Raw genomic sequence first — 14,719 nt, forward strand, 5'->3', positions numbered from 1 at the left:
ACTTGAGTGACAACAGTTGTGACCCACCATGTGGGGCCTGGCAATCAAGCCCTAGTCCTGCAAGAGGAGCAAATGATCTTAAACTTCTGAGCTATTTCTCTAGCTCAGAAGTGACAATTTTGATATATATTGAGGAACTAATGTTTTACTAACCTCATTTATGATTAAGAGAGTAAGACTCTGCTGGTATACTTTCTAGGAGGTCATTAAATTGTCTATTTTAAGGTCATATATGAAAGCGAATTGTTTACAAGTTTGCAGCCATGTGATGTGTTTTGTGCGCCTGGCTGCTTCCTGTGGAAGAGCACTGGGTATTGTCAGTTGTCCTTACAGGTCCTTGAGGGGCTTGGACTTTGTGTGCCTGCCCACATCTCTCCTTGGGAGTTGTCTATAAGGCGGTTGTGAGCTTACCAGCTTCTCTCCCTCCTTCAGATCTTCATCACCGTGAACTGCTTGAGTACAGATTTCTCCTCCCAGAAGGGTGTGAAAGGACTTCCTCTGATGATTCAGATCGACACGTACAGCTATAACAACCGCAGCAATAAACCCATCCACAGAGCGTACTGCCAGATCAAGGTCTTCTGCGACAAGGTGAGCCAGCACGACAGTCTGTCAGGAAGGGCTGTTATGATGATCTTAACGAATCTGTTATGATCTCCTTAATGGCTGTCCTCCCTTGTCACGTTTCCTTGTCTAGCGTTGTCTAAAGAGTCGTTTACCCATCATGTGGAAGTGGAAGCTTTTCATCCAAGTCCTGGTGTGTGTTGGGGAATCACCCATCCGATGCCCTTTGTTCTGGCTTTTGTTTTCTTTCTTGCCAGTTTTACTATTAATGTAATGACTGGCATTGCTCTAGGGCTTAGTTCTCTCAGGTTGCTAAAACAAAATACCCCAGGCTAGGTGGTGTGAACATTAGAAACTTACTTACAGTTCTGGGGGTTAAAAACCTATGCTCAATGAGTTCAGTCCCTGGGACGGTCATCTTCTTGGTCTTGCCCTTAGCCATCTTACTCCCTTGTCCTCACATGGGAGAGAAAGAGATTAGCTCTCTGTGTGTCTTTTCCTAAGCACACCATCATCGTCAGGGATAAGCCTCGTGACCTCACCAGATAAGCCACTTCAGCACACGGGGGTAAAGAAGGAGCTTTAGTTTGTCGCATGCTGTGTGTCATACTGTGGTGAATATGCAGCTGAAATGGCGGATCTAGACTTTCATTGGGTGTAGATATTATTCTAGAATATATCACAGTCATCTTTGCCATTTGATGTATGGCATGAGGCCTCAACTAAAACTTTTGGGAATAGAAATCACACCTAGAGAATACGTTCACTACTTACACACTCAGCACACAGTGCTCTCATGTCCATTGTTGCTACCATAAACAAGAGAGACTGGTTAAAATAAGACCTTTTAAGGCCTGCAGGTCAGGTACGAGTGATTGTCCCCAGGGTGAGGATGAGTGTGGTGTTGCATTGACCGTTTGAAGACTGGTGTGATATCAGCCTCTGTGAGGGAAAGTACGGAGCCACTGTACTGAAGAGCGACTGCCGGAGGCACTCATGGGAAAGCAGAGTAGGGCTTTCTGAGGACAGAGAGGGATGAGGCTGAGAGCTCTGATTCTGAAGACCCCAGCTGGCCGCTGTGGGCAAACAGACTGAATATGGTGTTGTTTTCTGTGAGAAGTTACCAAGAGGGTCCAGGGAAAAACCCTCTTTTGAGAAAAAATGGTGAGAGCAAAACCAGCTGTTGGAAAGGGCAAACAGGTGGCCAGGAAGGAGAAGCTCAAAAGAAAATGAAAATTTGGTGGGAAGAGACACTCACTCTCCTTGTTTGTTTGTTTGTTTGTTTGTTTGTTATTTGACATAGCTGGAGTTTTCTGGGAAGAGAAATCCCAACCAAGAAAACCACTACAGTAGTGCAAGTAGCCTGTGTGCAGGTCTGTGGAGCACTGCCTTGATTGACGGTTGATGTGGGAGAGCCCAGCTTCCTGGGGTGGGCTATCCCCTGGGCAGGGCTAGCCCCTGGGCAGGAGCTCCTGGGGTGTATAAGAAAGCAAACTGAGTGAGCTGTGGGGAACAAGTCAGCAAGGAAGGTTCCTTTGTAGGCTGTGATACAGTTCTTGCTTCCAGGTTCCTTCCTGCCTTGAGTTTCTGTCCCCCAGAGATGGCCTGTACACGGAAGGTGACATAAGCCCCGTCCTCTCCAGGTTGCTTATGGCCATGGTCTTTATCATAACAAAGAAAGCAAACGAACTTATACACGGAGTAGGCAATATTAGAAGATGAGTGAGTAGGGGCTAGCCCAGTGCTGAAGAGCACTTGCTACTCTTACAAAATCCTCAGAGGAGTAGGGGCTAGCCCAGCGCTAAAGAGCACTTGCAAAGGCCTCAGATTCAATTTCCAGCAACCATGGTAGTTTTACAACCGTTGGTAATTCCAGTTCCAGGATTTTGGTACTCTCTTCTGGCCTCGGCAGGCACATACTACACACATGCAGACAAAACGTACATGAAATAGAATGAATAAATCTTAAAACAACAACAAAAGAATTTGCTTTTATATTCATTTGTGAATATGAGAAGAGGACGCATAAGAGTCAGAAATCCAAAGGAACTGTCCTGTCTTATGTCATCTGAAACTGACTCAGAAAATAGTCACCCCCCAAAAAACCCATTTCACTAAAAAGTGAGGTTAAGGTTAGACCGACTCCCCATGGGCAATGAATGAGCACACAAAGCTGTCACCACCCTGCAGGTGAGAAATAGCCCACCCTCAAGGGGAGTCAGTGAGTCAGACAACAGGAGCTGAATCAACAGGGACCTGAAAAGATACACCCGAGAATCGAAACGCGCAGGAACTCAGGGAAGAGCTAGAAATGAAAACTGAATTATTTCACAAGACTACACTAGAAGCAACCATGCTCAACAATGGGTCAGGTAAAGTCATAAGAAGGTACAGTTGGGAAAGAGCACTTCATGGAAGGAAGTTATGCAGGAGAAGACCAAAAACATCAGAGGACAGAACTAAAGCCAATCCAGGACTCACAGACCAATGGTCACTGGGAAGAACAAAACAACAAATAAAACAACAGCAGCAACAACAGCAAACCCCAAGCATCGGAATGGAGCGAGTGTGACAGATGCCGCGGCAGAGCATCCCATGAGGGTGCTGACCGCACGCTGGAGAGGGAAACCGGTCCGGCTAACGATGTGAAGTGACAGCCAACAGCCTTTTGTCTCAGCTCTTGGGAGCAGAGGCAAGCAAACCTCTGTGAGCCTGAGGCTAGCCTGATCTACATCAGGACAGCCAGGAGTACAGAGTGAGAAGCTATCTCAGGGGGAGAAAGGAAAGAAGGAAGGAAGGGAGGAAGGGAGGGAGGGAGGGAGGGAGGGAGGGAGGGAGGGAGGGAGGGAGGGAGGGAGGGAAGAATAACTTTTGAACTTTGAAAAGACAGAAAACTATTCTCCAACAATTGGAGGCAGTAGGGAGATTTTTTATCATCAAATTTTTCAACGGTAACTGAACCAGGAGAAAACAGTTGCCTGAATATAATAAAGTAAACGTGGCCAAGAATTTTTAATTCCTAGCTAAATTAACTCCAGTGTAAAGAATAGAGAAAATCACAAACTTCAAATAAAACGTATACAGCAAGTAACAGCCCAAGTGCTGTGACTACTCCTTTGGAAACACAGTAGAGAATTCACTTTAGACTCGGAATGTAAACTCACAGGTGATCACAAACTTATCTATAAATCTGACTGAGATGGGAGAGCGTGTGGCCGTGCGGCCTGCCAGTGTGGCCTAGGATGACTATTGAGAAGCTCAGTGAATGCTGGAGATGGCTCACTGGGTAAGAGTGCTTTTAATGTAAGCAGGAGGACCTGAATTTACAGCCTCAGCACCACGTAAGAATCTGGCATACAACATGTTCCTGTAACCTCGGTGTTGTTTCAGAGCCATGTGGGTTCCCAGAAATCCCCGACCAGCCACTGTAGCTTAAATGACAAGCTTCTGGCTCAGTCAGAGGCCCTGTCCCAAGGCAGTAGGTCCCAGCGTAAAAGACGAGAACATTCTGTGTGCTTCTCTGGCCTAGGCATGCACTGCGGTACAGATGCACATATCACTGATACACACCAAGTTAGGTAACAAAGATGGAATTATCTCACTGGGTGCTTTATAGGTGTGGACTGGTGACGAAGGAAAGGAGGCCAGCAGCCAACTCATGGCTGCCCCACACTCTTAAAGGCACAGCAGTCTGTTGCATTGCAATTCCTGTTTTAGCAATGAAGTAGCCAGGGGAAAATGGGTCCCTGTGAGCCCAGAGCACTGACACCAGAGAGGAAATGAGTAAGAGAGAGGAAGACACAGCCACAGAGTTGAGCAGGGATGTAGGTACAGCCATACTGCCCCAGACCTCAGAGACACTGAGGTAGCCGCCAGAGCCCAGAGGCCAACTGAGTCAGTGTACACAGTGAATGCATACATACACGTAGGTCAGAAGGCACAAGGCGCGTGGCTGGACTCACACAGCAGACATAGGTCTGCTCCAGAGCAGACTCCTTGAATGATTAACTTTATACACAGAATATACAGAATGTCAGAATGACAACGGGTCATTCAAAAAACCCAAAACTAAACCAACAAGCAAACACCCAGAATTTCAGAAGAGATGTCGAGTTCTGGTTGTGAGCCTACGTCCCAGAGTCTTTAAGAAGATATTTGTTTGCCAGTTTAAAAGCAGAGATTTTCACTCAGTTATTTGGGAAGGGGAGAGTGTATATTCCCTATCAGCCTCAAAGCTTTATTTTCTGAAGTCATGTGACGCAGGGCCTTCAGGAAGAACTTTTACTTGTGTGGAGATGTTTGTAACACTGAAACCCAGAAGCTATGTCACAGCTAATAGCTCCCGTTTTACATGCCCTAAGTCACTGAAAGATGGTGTGTAAATGGTTGGCATTTGTTCCACACGGCTGGTGATAGTGTTCCTGGTGGGTTTCTAGTATCCCAGTGTTAAGGACTGGGGATGCCGAGGAACTTGGGGATGCAAAGGATCATGTGACCGGGCAGAGGGTTAACTGCAATAGCTTCAGCTGTAGAAAATCTGTGCTCTTCGATGAAATAGTCTTCTTCCGTACGTAGAAGTAATGTTTTCTAGAAGTTTTGGCCAAAAATATTCCTAGGAAATAAAATAATCTTGGTGGAGGGGCATCTCTCTGTCTTTACTGAGTGCTTAATGCTTCTTTGTATCTTACTGAAGTCAGCTTTAGTTTAGAAATGAGAGTGAATGTCCCCAAGAGAGTATGTTGTGTCTTTTTCCTGAATACTATACTCCACATAATTATCTATCTATCTATCTATCCATCCATCCATCCATATATCCATCCATCCATACATCCATCCATACATCCATCTACCTACCTACCTACCTACCTACCTACCTACCTACCTACCTACCTATATTTGAGAACACTGTAGCCCTCCATAGACTCACCAGAAGAGGGCATCGGATCCCATCACAGATGGTTGTGAGCCACCATGTGGTTGCTGGGAATTGAGCTCAGGAGCTCTAGAAGAGCAGTCAGTGCTCTTAACCACTGAGCCATCTCTCCAGCCCCAATTCTCGTTCTCTCTCTCTCTCTCTCTCTCTCTCTCTCTCTCTCTCTCTCTCTCCTCTCTTCCCTCCCTTCTTTCTTTCATTCTTTTTAGGTAGATTTCATTCACTTTATTTTCCTTGTATAAAAACTGTGATATGTGGTAGCCACAGCTGGAGCCTGGGTCCTCTGAACAGAACCTCTGGTATGTGCTTTCACAAGATGGTTAATGAATTCCTGTTCTTCCAGAGGTCCCAGGGGTGAGTGTCTGGAGATGATGGATGGCATCAGAGATGGCCTTGATGAAGTTGCCCAGGGTGGCAGCACAGCCTCTGGCCTATGTGTAGTGGCCATCAATGCTGGCCGTACATAGCAGTTTTCTGGACACAGGAGCAGAAACAATGCTGTTGCCCAGTGGGGTTAGGGGTGAGGTACATCAGAAAAGAATCACAGGGGTCTGTCACCTTGCATGGAGTCTTCTCCCCCTTGTAGTCACTCCTCACAGTGACAATAGAAAGCTGGGCCAGGATGATACACCCTTAGTATTGGCTACATCCTTGGACCACTTAATACACAATCCAACATCGCCATTGAAGGTTCCAATAGCAACCAAAGCCTTGAACCTGGTCCTCATAGCAGCTTCTATGCTGGCATGATCTCCAGAACTTCATCCTTTAGGGGTGCTCCCAGGAGCCTTTAGGGGTGCTCCCAGGAAAAGGTTGATAGACTAGGATTCCTTAATGGACAGAGAGAACTGGTGGAGCTCCTTCAGGAACTTGATCATCTAGTCTTCAACAGGTGGTTCAGTTTGGTGACAGGGATCATCCACTCCTTGTCTTCAGCTTCACCTCCACAAGCCCCACAGACTCTACTACAACCTCAGGACCAAAGACCACTGCCGAGTCCTCTGTAGAAGCCTCTGCTGTTTCCCAAGCCTGGACGCTGGGTCTTCTGGGTCTTCTGGGTCTTCCCCTAGATCTGTATCATCCACCATTTGCTGTTTTCCAGAAAAGGAGGATGACACACATAATTTTTTAAAAATTTTTTATTGGATATTTTTTATTTATTTACATTTCAAATGTTATCCCCTTTCCTGGTTTCCTGTCCCTAAGCCCCCATTCCCTCCCCCTCCTCCCTCTTCTATGAGGGTGTTTCCCCTCCCTAATCACCCACCCTTTCCACCTCCCTGCCCTGACATTCCCCTACACTGGCAGGACCAAGGGCTTCTCCTCCCATTGGTGCACAAGGCCATCCTCTGCTACACATGCAACTGGAGCCATGGGTCTGTCATGTATGTACTCTTTGGATGGTGGTTTAGTCCCTGGGAGCTCTACATACATAATTCTTCAAACACTTCTTGGCTACTCTCAGAAATATACAAATAAAAAAAGTAGAGATAGGTGAAAATTCTTGGTATCTATCCATCTTTATTAATTCCTTTCTTGTGCTATGATAAAACACCATGATCACACCAGCTTATGGGCAGAAGAGTTTATTCTGGCTTATGGCTCCAGAGTTTATCATGGCGGAGGAACATGGCAGCCTGAAAGAAGGCATGGGAGTGGGAGTGGGAAGACGAGAGCTGCAGGCACAATGAGAGAGAAAAGCTGGAGGGGGAGAGGGGCTGTAACTCGCCGAGTCCACCCTGGTGATGGGCTCTCTCCCCAAGCATTTCTCATTCAGAGCGCTGCACGATCTTTCTGAGTTGGCCTGTCTGTCTGTCTGTCTGTCTGTCTGTCTGTCTGTCTGTCTGTCTGTCACTGTGATGAAGCCCATGACCAAAAGCAGCCTGTGGGAGACCGGGTTTATTAAATTTTATTCTTCCAGGTCATAGTCTGTCACACAGTGATGCAGGGCAGGAGCTCAAGGCAGGGACCTGGAGACAGAGCTGGAGCACTGGCCATGGGGGACACTGCCTACTGGTTTGCTCCCCCTGGCTTGCTCAGCCTGTTTTCTTAAACACCGAGGACCACCTGTCCACGGTGACACCACCGCCCAGCCTGGGCCCCTTCACGTCAATCAAGAGGGTGTTCCACAGGCATTTCCTCAGTTGAACCTCTCTCAGATGACCTTAGCTGTGTCAAGTTCAACAAACAAACAAAACAACAGACAAAACAGGGCAGTATTCAGTCTGGCAAGTCTATATTTTTACATGACCCTAACACTTAAACATGAAACAAAAGTTGACTGTGCAAAAATAAAAAGGAGTTGTGTAGCCTTGGGGTGTGTCAGCGAGTTATACTTTGTGGGTAGATAATAAAACCCCACACTTACTTATGTGAGGTACTAAGTCACGCAGAGCGCCCGACGCGAGGCTAAGAGCCGGTACGCACCTACAATCGACGCTGCCTTCCCCCGCATTGAATGAGGCACTGCTGGGGTGCTTCACGTTTCTTTGTTCAGATGCAAAGGCTCCACAAAACTTTAGTTCTGACGAGTACTGTACAGCAGATGTATCTGTATTTCTGAATGTCATCCTTGCTGCGAGTTTCCATGACCTGTAAGTGTCAGTGGTGCAGACATTCGTGGGAAAGCACAAGTGTCGCCCGTCTCCTCCCCTCGGGTAGCTGTGCCTGACAGGTGTGCTGTAATTGCCTGTGTCTCGTCTGCGTGAAGCGGGGAGCAATGGCCGATTCTTTAAGAACCCCCTCGAAAGCCATGGTGCTGCTGTTGACAAGTCCCCATTGCGTCCTAGCCTTGTCAGAACTAGGACTCTTCCTGTAAGAGTCAGTGTGACCAAAAAGTGTATCTTGTTCTTTTTAATTCAAACCAAGCCATCTGTATATTCTTGGTGCAAATTATCTATATATTGGTGCATATCTGTCCCTGGGTTTGAATAGATTTAAATCTTTTTCACATATTTGGAATTTGACACTTTATGTGTCAAATGTTCGAAATATGTTTAGCAATTTTGCCTTTTGACTTCCTTTTCCTTTTCCCCCTTTCTTTTCATTTCTTTTCTTTTTTTGACCCAGAGAGGAGTGCATTTTATTTTGTCAAATGTGTTCTGTCTGACAGTTTTAGGCCATTTCTGAAGGTTGAAGGTTGCTTTATGCATCCCTGTCCCCTAAGTGGCCACTGCAGGGGATTGGGATTGTTAACATGGACCAAGACCTAGGGAAGAAGCTGAGGCTTGGTGTCTCACGAATGTCACCTGTCTAGTGCATTGTGGGTGAATTCTCCTGAAGCCAGGAGAAAGCAAGAAGAAAGTGCTGGGATGTCTTTGACTGGGGACCAAGAGAGGAAACTAAGTTGACAAATGGTCCAAAAGGAAGGTGAGCCTCGAAGGTGCGGGCGCCCAGACAGCTGATGAGTGGGTGGAGCAGGATTGCAACTGTAGAAAACTATATAAGATGTCGGAGTCGGTGCATGTCTCTTCCGTGTGGTAGGCACCATTTCTGAGCACATAGGAGGATATCGGCACTTTCATGTGCTGGGCCGTCTCTCATCTTTGTGTGAGGACGACTTAGGGAAGAATGCATAACCCTATGCAGAGGACAACCGGCACATGGAAAGGCCACTCTGTTAATAGCACTGAGTTATCCAGCGGGTGACACTGAGTTAAGAGAACTCAGCCTGATCTTTCCTCATGGATTTAAAAATCAAGTTCAGGACACGGGCATGGGACAGGAAGAGGAGGTGATCCGGGTGAGTCGGTGTCACTCCAAGGCGCGGCATGCAGATCTGTCCATGTTCTCCTGCATTGCAGGGAGGAAGTCGAGGCTTCTTGGATTCCTCTTCCCTTGTTTTATTTCCCATCTTTGTGGTGTGTGTGCATGTGTGTTTTCAGGCATGCTCGTGTATGTGTGTGTGTGTGTGTGTGTGTGTGTGTGTGTGTGTGTGTGAGAGAGAGAGAGACAATATTCTTGCATCCTCTGAGAATATACTTTGATTGGTCTCTTTGTTTTCCCTATCAGGGAGCAGAAAGAAAAATCCGGGATGAAGAGAGGAAGCAGAACAGGAAGAAAGGGAAGGGCCAGGCCTCCCAAACCCAGTGCAGCAATTGTGAGTTGCCCCCTCCCCCATACTGACTGTGCTGTTAGGGCACTGCATGTTGTAAATTGCCGTTTCCTCTGCCCCATCCAAAGGGGAGCCAATACTCAGGTGAGGTCAGGTGAAATCTTAATTAGTCAGATAAGACTAGAGCCTGTGAATGGGCAGTGGAAGGGGAGGTGGAGCTGAAAGTTTTAGAGAGGAGGGAGAGAGACAGAGGAACCTATAGGGGAGGAAGGTGAGCCAGAACCATGTGGTCCTGGGAGCCATAAGTAATTGGGGAATTCTTAGCTAGACAATTAAATAATGTAGGGTACGTCTGTCCAGTCCAGGTGCGCAGCTTGTATCTGTATCACTTGAGTTTTGAGTTCTTTGTGTGGGCATCTTTGGGGTTGAAGATTTACTGTTATAAATCTGCCTGATAAATTACAAGCCTCTGGACTTACAGGGCTAGGTAGGGGATTAGAGCCAGCGGGGCGGGTGGTCTGAGAAGATACAAGTGGTTCGGTTCGACGGTAGCTAACCAGTAGCTAACCTCGGGAACCTGGGAAGGCCACGACTCTCGGCTCCCTGTGGGGGAGCCTGAGTGTAGCTGGACATTTCATAGATTGTTTTATTATAATTACACACAATTGCAGCCAGCAGGGTCTTTTGAGAAGACAGAAGGAAGCAGGCTGCAGGGGAAGGTACAGATGCCCAAGGCGCATGCTCTTTCTTGCAGCAGTAGAGATGGGAACATTCATACAGAGAGCAAACAGAAGTCCTCCTCTTAGACTCAGGACTCCAGGGTACCACAGGTCATCAGGAAGTGGAGGAACCTTCGCTCACGTTGAGTGGATTCTCCTAGAATCCCATGTGCTTTTTGGTTTTTGGGCCTGAGGAAGGACATTTAAAGCACATCGCATCCAGGGTGCTGAGAAAGCTTTGAGGGAGAATCATGCACTTAGGTTAAGACCACGCTGATAGCTGAACGTCCTCAGGCGTGTGTAACCCTGTTTGTGCGGGGGCTTGTGCTTGCATCTAGCCTCTGATGGGAAGATGGCCGCCATACCGTTACAGAAGAAGAGTGACATCACGTACTTCAAAACCATGCCCGACCTGCACTCACAGCCTGTGCTCTTCATACCAGATGTTCACTTTGCCAACCTGCAGAGGACTGGACAGGTAAGACTCCTGCTCTCATGCCCTCCTGACAGAGCAGACCTCAACTCTCCGAGTTTTGCAGCAGAGCAGTATCTTTCCATACAAAAAGTAGAGTTTTACAGAAAAGACTGGCTTGGGAGAAAATACTGGCACTCTAAGGCAAAAGTGTGAGCTGTTATTAGAAAATTGTTGGCAACATTGGAGACAGCTCATCACAGTTTTGTGTCAAAGCAGACTCTCTCAGTTCACATACTGCCACCTAGTGGTGAGAACTAGAACCGTATCAATAATTTCATACATTTGCCCAGTAGAACCGATGATCTTGTCAACAAACGTTTCCTTAATAAACTAATAGTTCTCATTGAATGGGAAAATCGTTTCTCATCTGAAGGAAAAAAAGAGTATTGTATCTTCCTTCAAATACACAAAAACTAAGCCTTGTGGTTAAAATCTACAAATGAAAGGAAGGATTGGAAACTGAGTAAGTGTTCAATAATTATATAATTATGACCAGCTTAGTTTTGCAAATGATTATGCAGATGCTAAAAGTTTAATGATGAAAGCTATGTATCCACAGGAGAATTAATTATGATGTTGCACAATGAAAACAGAAAGTGAGGTATCTAGTACTCCAGTACTGGCTGGGTGGACCTACCCCTGCTGAGGGCTTCTCACAGGCTAACTGATGACTGGGTCCTTTGTAATGGAAGGTTTACAGAGGTCTGAGATGTGGCAGGTTCATTTCCTCTCCTCTTTAAGGTCTCCTCTCCCATGGGAGAAATGAAAACTGGAGAAGATGTTTTTCAGTGTCAGCCACAGCTGGTTTTAGCCACACTCACTGGGGTTCTAATTTTGCAGTGATGGATTTTCTTTTAACTCCAGAGTTTTTGGGCTAAAAGACTGTTTAGAGAACTAGCATAATGACAGAGAAGTCCCCTCCCATTCTGAGTGCTGGGACCGACTTCAGTCTGAAGGAGAGAACTTGCTAGCTGCTGCTTCTCTTTCTGGAGAATACAGCCAGAGGCTCATGACACATGCTTGAGTGTGTACTTGCGTGTCTGTCTGTCTGTCTGTCTGTCAGTCTCTCTCTCTCTCTGTATGCATCTCTCTCTCTCTCTCTCTCTCTCTGTGTGTGTGTGTGTGTGTGTGTGTGTGTGTGTGCGCGCGCGCGCGCGCGTGTGTGTTTTTGCCTCCTTTTTAAAAGCTTTCAAGCATGTAGCTGTTTCCTATGGAATGAGGTTGTCTCCATATTTTATAGATAAGAAATAGTTGAGACTAACTGTCCTGCTTCCTGTTACAACTGGGCTAAGGTGCCTTGTCACCCTTGATAGACTGATAGAGCACACAGATGCAGCATTGCTAATCAAATGTATCCTCTTTCTTCTTGAGGGATAGTTTGCCTGTTAAGACACCTCATGCAGATTTCCACGTTGTATGCCTTTCCTATGTGTGCCTTTTGTTTCCCCACAGGTCTATTACAACACCGATGATGAGCGAGAAGGGTAAGCCAGCAGCCATTTCCTTCTCAAGCCCCTATGTTTGTTTGTGTGGGTAGCAATGGACTGTCTAGCCTGGGGTCACACAGGGGAGGAGTGGGACCTTTCCATGTGCTCATGACTTAGAACTGAGAAAGGAGCTGTAGGGTGACAGCCAGGTGATGACCTTTCTCCCTGCCTGCTCTTTCTGTGCCCCTCCCTGGCACCTGTTTCTATGATCTGCCTTTGAATAAACTCTAAGTTTACAAAGTGGCCCATTTCTTCCAGTGCACTGTTTGCTGAAATCTCTCTGATAATTCTTAACCATTGTTTGAGCCAAACATGAGATCTAGTTGAGACCTCGAGAGCTTTTCCTGCTTTCAATACTGCCCGAGACACAGACAGCTCCTGAAGTAGCCAGCTCTGAGTGGGGCCTAAGTAGGCTGAGAGCCTGTTCACTGTCCTGTGGCTTTTAGATAAGAAGTTCTCTCCCACTCTTTCTTCGAATGTCTCTGTATAACAGCGATAGGAGATGTTCTCCATCTTTGCAGAAAGCATATGCCCACCTGTAGATTACTAGGGACAGCTAACGCTTCAATGTGTTTCCTAGTCTAACTCACTTTATGCACTCGAAAGTTTGCAGCTGTGAAAGGGCTGCTTTAAGGCCACCGAGGGGACTCTTTCCTAGGCCTCAGTAGCATCTGTGCCCCTCTATTAAGCCGTAGGTGTTGAGCTGCCATTTGCTTGAGAGTTACCAGTGACAGAGTGACACAGTGCCCTCTGCGTGAGGAAACTGTTCTGTTTCATTGTTTCTAAGAACTAGACAGTTTCGACTGTTAGAATTTCAAGGGAGGAAAACTGTACTTTGGCTCACGGTTTTGAACAACTGTTGCTCTATTACTTTTAGGAAAGCAGAACATGGAAGCCACCAGGGTATCCATGTCAATGTTGTTCCCTTCTGTGACCTAAAGACAAGTTAGCTCAAGATTGACCTTTGCTATGTCATTTGGGTTTCAGCCCCTTCGATGACACTGACTTGTTTAGTACGGTCTTTTTTGGTTAATTTTTTTTGGGACCCCCCCCCCCCCTCACACACACACAGTACACACTCAAAAGTGTGCTTTATGAATCTCCTCGTGGGCTCTCATTCTAAATACATTAACAGTTGGGACTGTTACAGCGGCTTCTCTCTGATGAACAACTTTTGATTTCTGTCTGTTGGCTCTTGCTCTGTTCTCTGGAGAAACCCTTTCCTCCCTCAGCATTCAAACTTCTTTTCTTCCATGCAATTATTTTTTAGTTAAAATATAGTTACTTTTTAATTATTTATTTATTTGTTATATATAAGCACACTGTAGCTGTCTTCACATACGCCAGAAGAGGACATCAGATCCCATTATAGATGGTTGTGAGCCACCATGTGGGTGCTGGGAATTGAACTCAGGACCTCTGGAAGAGCAGTTAGTGCTTTTAACCGCTGAGCCATCTCTCCAGCTCCTAGTTATATTTTTTAACATCTTAATATCCCTCATGGGAGACTACTACATTCAAACAAACAAAATGCATATGGTCATTTGGTCTCTGTATGTGTCTAGGTACCAGTTGCCTGCTTGTTGCCCTTGAAGGCCAGAAAAGGGCACTCGGTCCCTGGAGCTGGAGTTAGAGATGATTGTGAGCTTCTCTGTGAATGCTTGGAATTGAACCCAGGTTCTCTGGAAGAGGAGCCCTTAACTTCCTAGCCAGCTCTCTCCAGCTAGGTTTCTAAGGGTTTTTGTTTGCTTGTTTGTTTGTTTATATCTTCTGAAAACTGGTTTTCAGAATAAAAACCATGAATTACAGGTTATATTGGGAACTCCCTTATAAGCTAGATGCTGTATTTTTCTCTTAAAGCAAGTTAAAGCTACATTCATTCTCCAGTATCTATTTTATGCCCATTGTTCTTAGTCATTGTATATAGCTAGCATCCCAAGGCCATCTTTTCCCCAAACTGTAGTTGGTCCTAGGCTTCCTCCTCCTCATGTGAGACACTTCACAGCTGGTGAAGGAAGTCTGGCGCATGCTGCTGATCTCCTTCCTGGAGCAGAAGTGGGCAGGTGACAGGTGGAGATCAGGTCTTTCTTGGTGGTAATGGCAGTAGTGGGGTCCTTGGCTGGCCTAACACACACCATGTAGATCGGGGTAGCCTTGAACTTACAGAGATCTACCTGCATCTTCCTCCTGAGTGCTGGGATTAAAGGCTGCCACACCCAGCCCAGTCACCCATGCTGAGTGGTCCACTGACTAAGAATGGTCTTCAGTAGTTTAAAAACCTCCAGTGAAGTCTGCCAGTGCATGGTGGGTGGGGTGAAGCAATGGGAACTTCTCTAACGAATGCTTTTCTGAAACAGCTGATTGTTAGTTCTTTATGTGCTGTCTAGGACTTCTTTGGTGACACAGCAGCAGACTTGCATGGTTTCACAGGAATCTGAAAAACCTAAATATTGTTGGGACCTTCTCAGACAAAAGCTGCCACCTTCC

The 14,719-nt window shown here is 46.3% G+C and overlaps 1 protein-coding gene across 6 annotated transcripts in view; it reads left to right on the forward strand.

The window, feature by feature from the left end:
• The window catches only part of Grhl2 (grainyhead-like transcription factor 2), a 130,003-nt gene that overhangs the window by 91,387 nt on the left and 23,897 nt on the right, over nucleotides 1-14,719 (forward strand). For all 6 annotated transcript variants that reach the window (XM_087556497.1, XM_087556496.1, XM_087556499.1 and 3 more), the window contains exons 9-12: nucleotides 433-591; nucleotides 9,509-9,596; nucleotides 10,609-10,748; nucleotides 12,198-12,229. In XM_087556497.1, the coding sequence (XP_087412623.1) occupies nucleotides 433-591; nucleotides 9,509-9,596; nucleotides 10,609-10,748; nucleotides 12,198-12,229 (419 nt within the window). The remainder of the gene's footprint in view (nucleotides 1-432; nucleotides 592-9,508; nucleotides 9,597-10,608; nucleotides 10,749-12,197; nucleotides 12,230-14,719) is intronic.

This window comes from Rattus norvegicus, chromosome 7, assembly GCF_021556685.1.
Source record: "Rattus norvegicus strain SHRSP/BbbUtx chromosome 7, alternate assembly SHRSP_T2T, whole genome shotgun sequence".
NCBI lineage: Eukaryota > Metazoa > Chordata > Mammalia > Rodentia > Muridae > Rattus > Rattus norvegicus.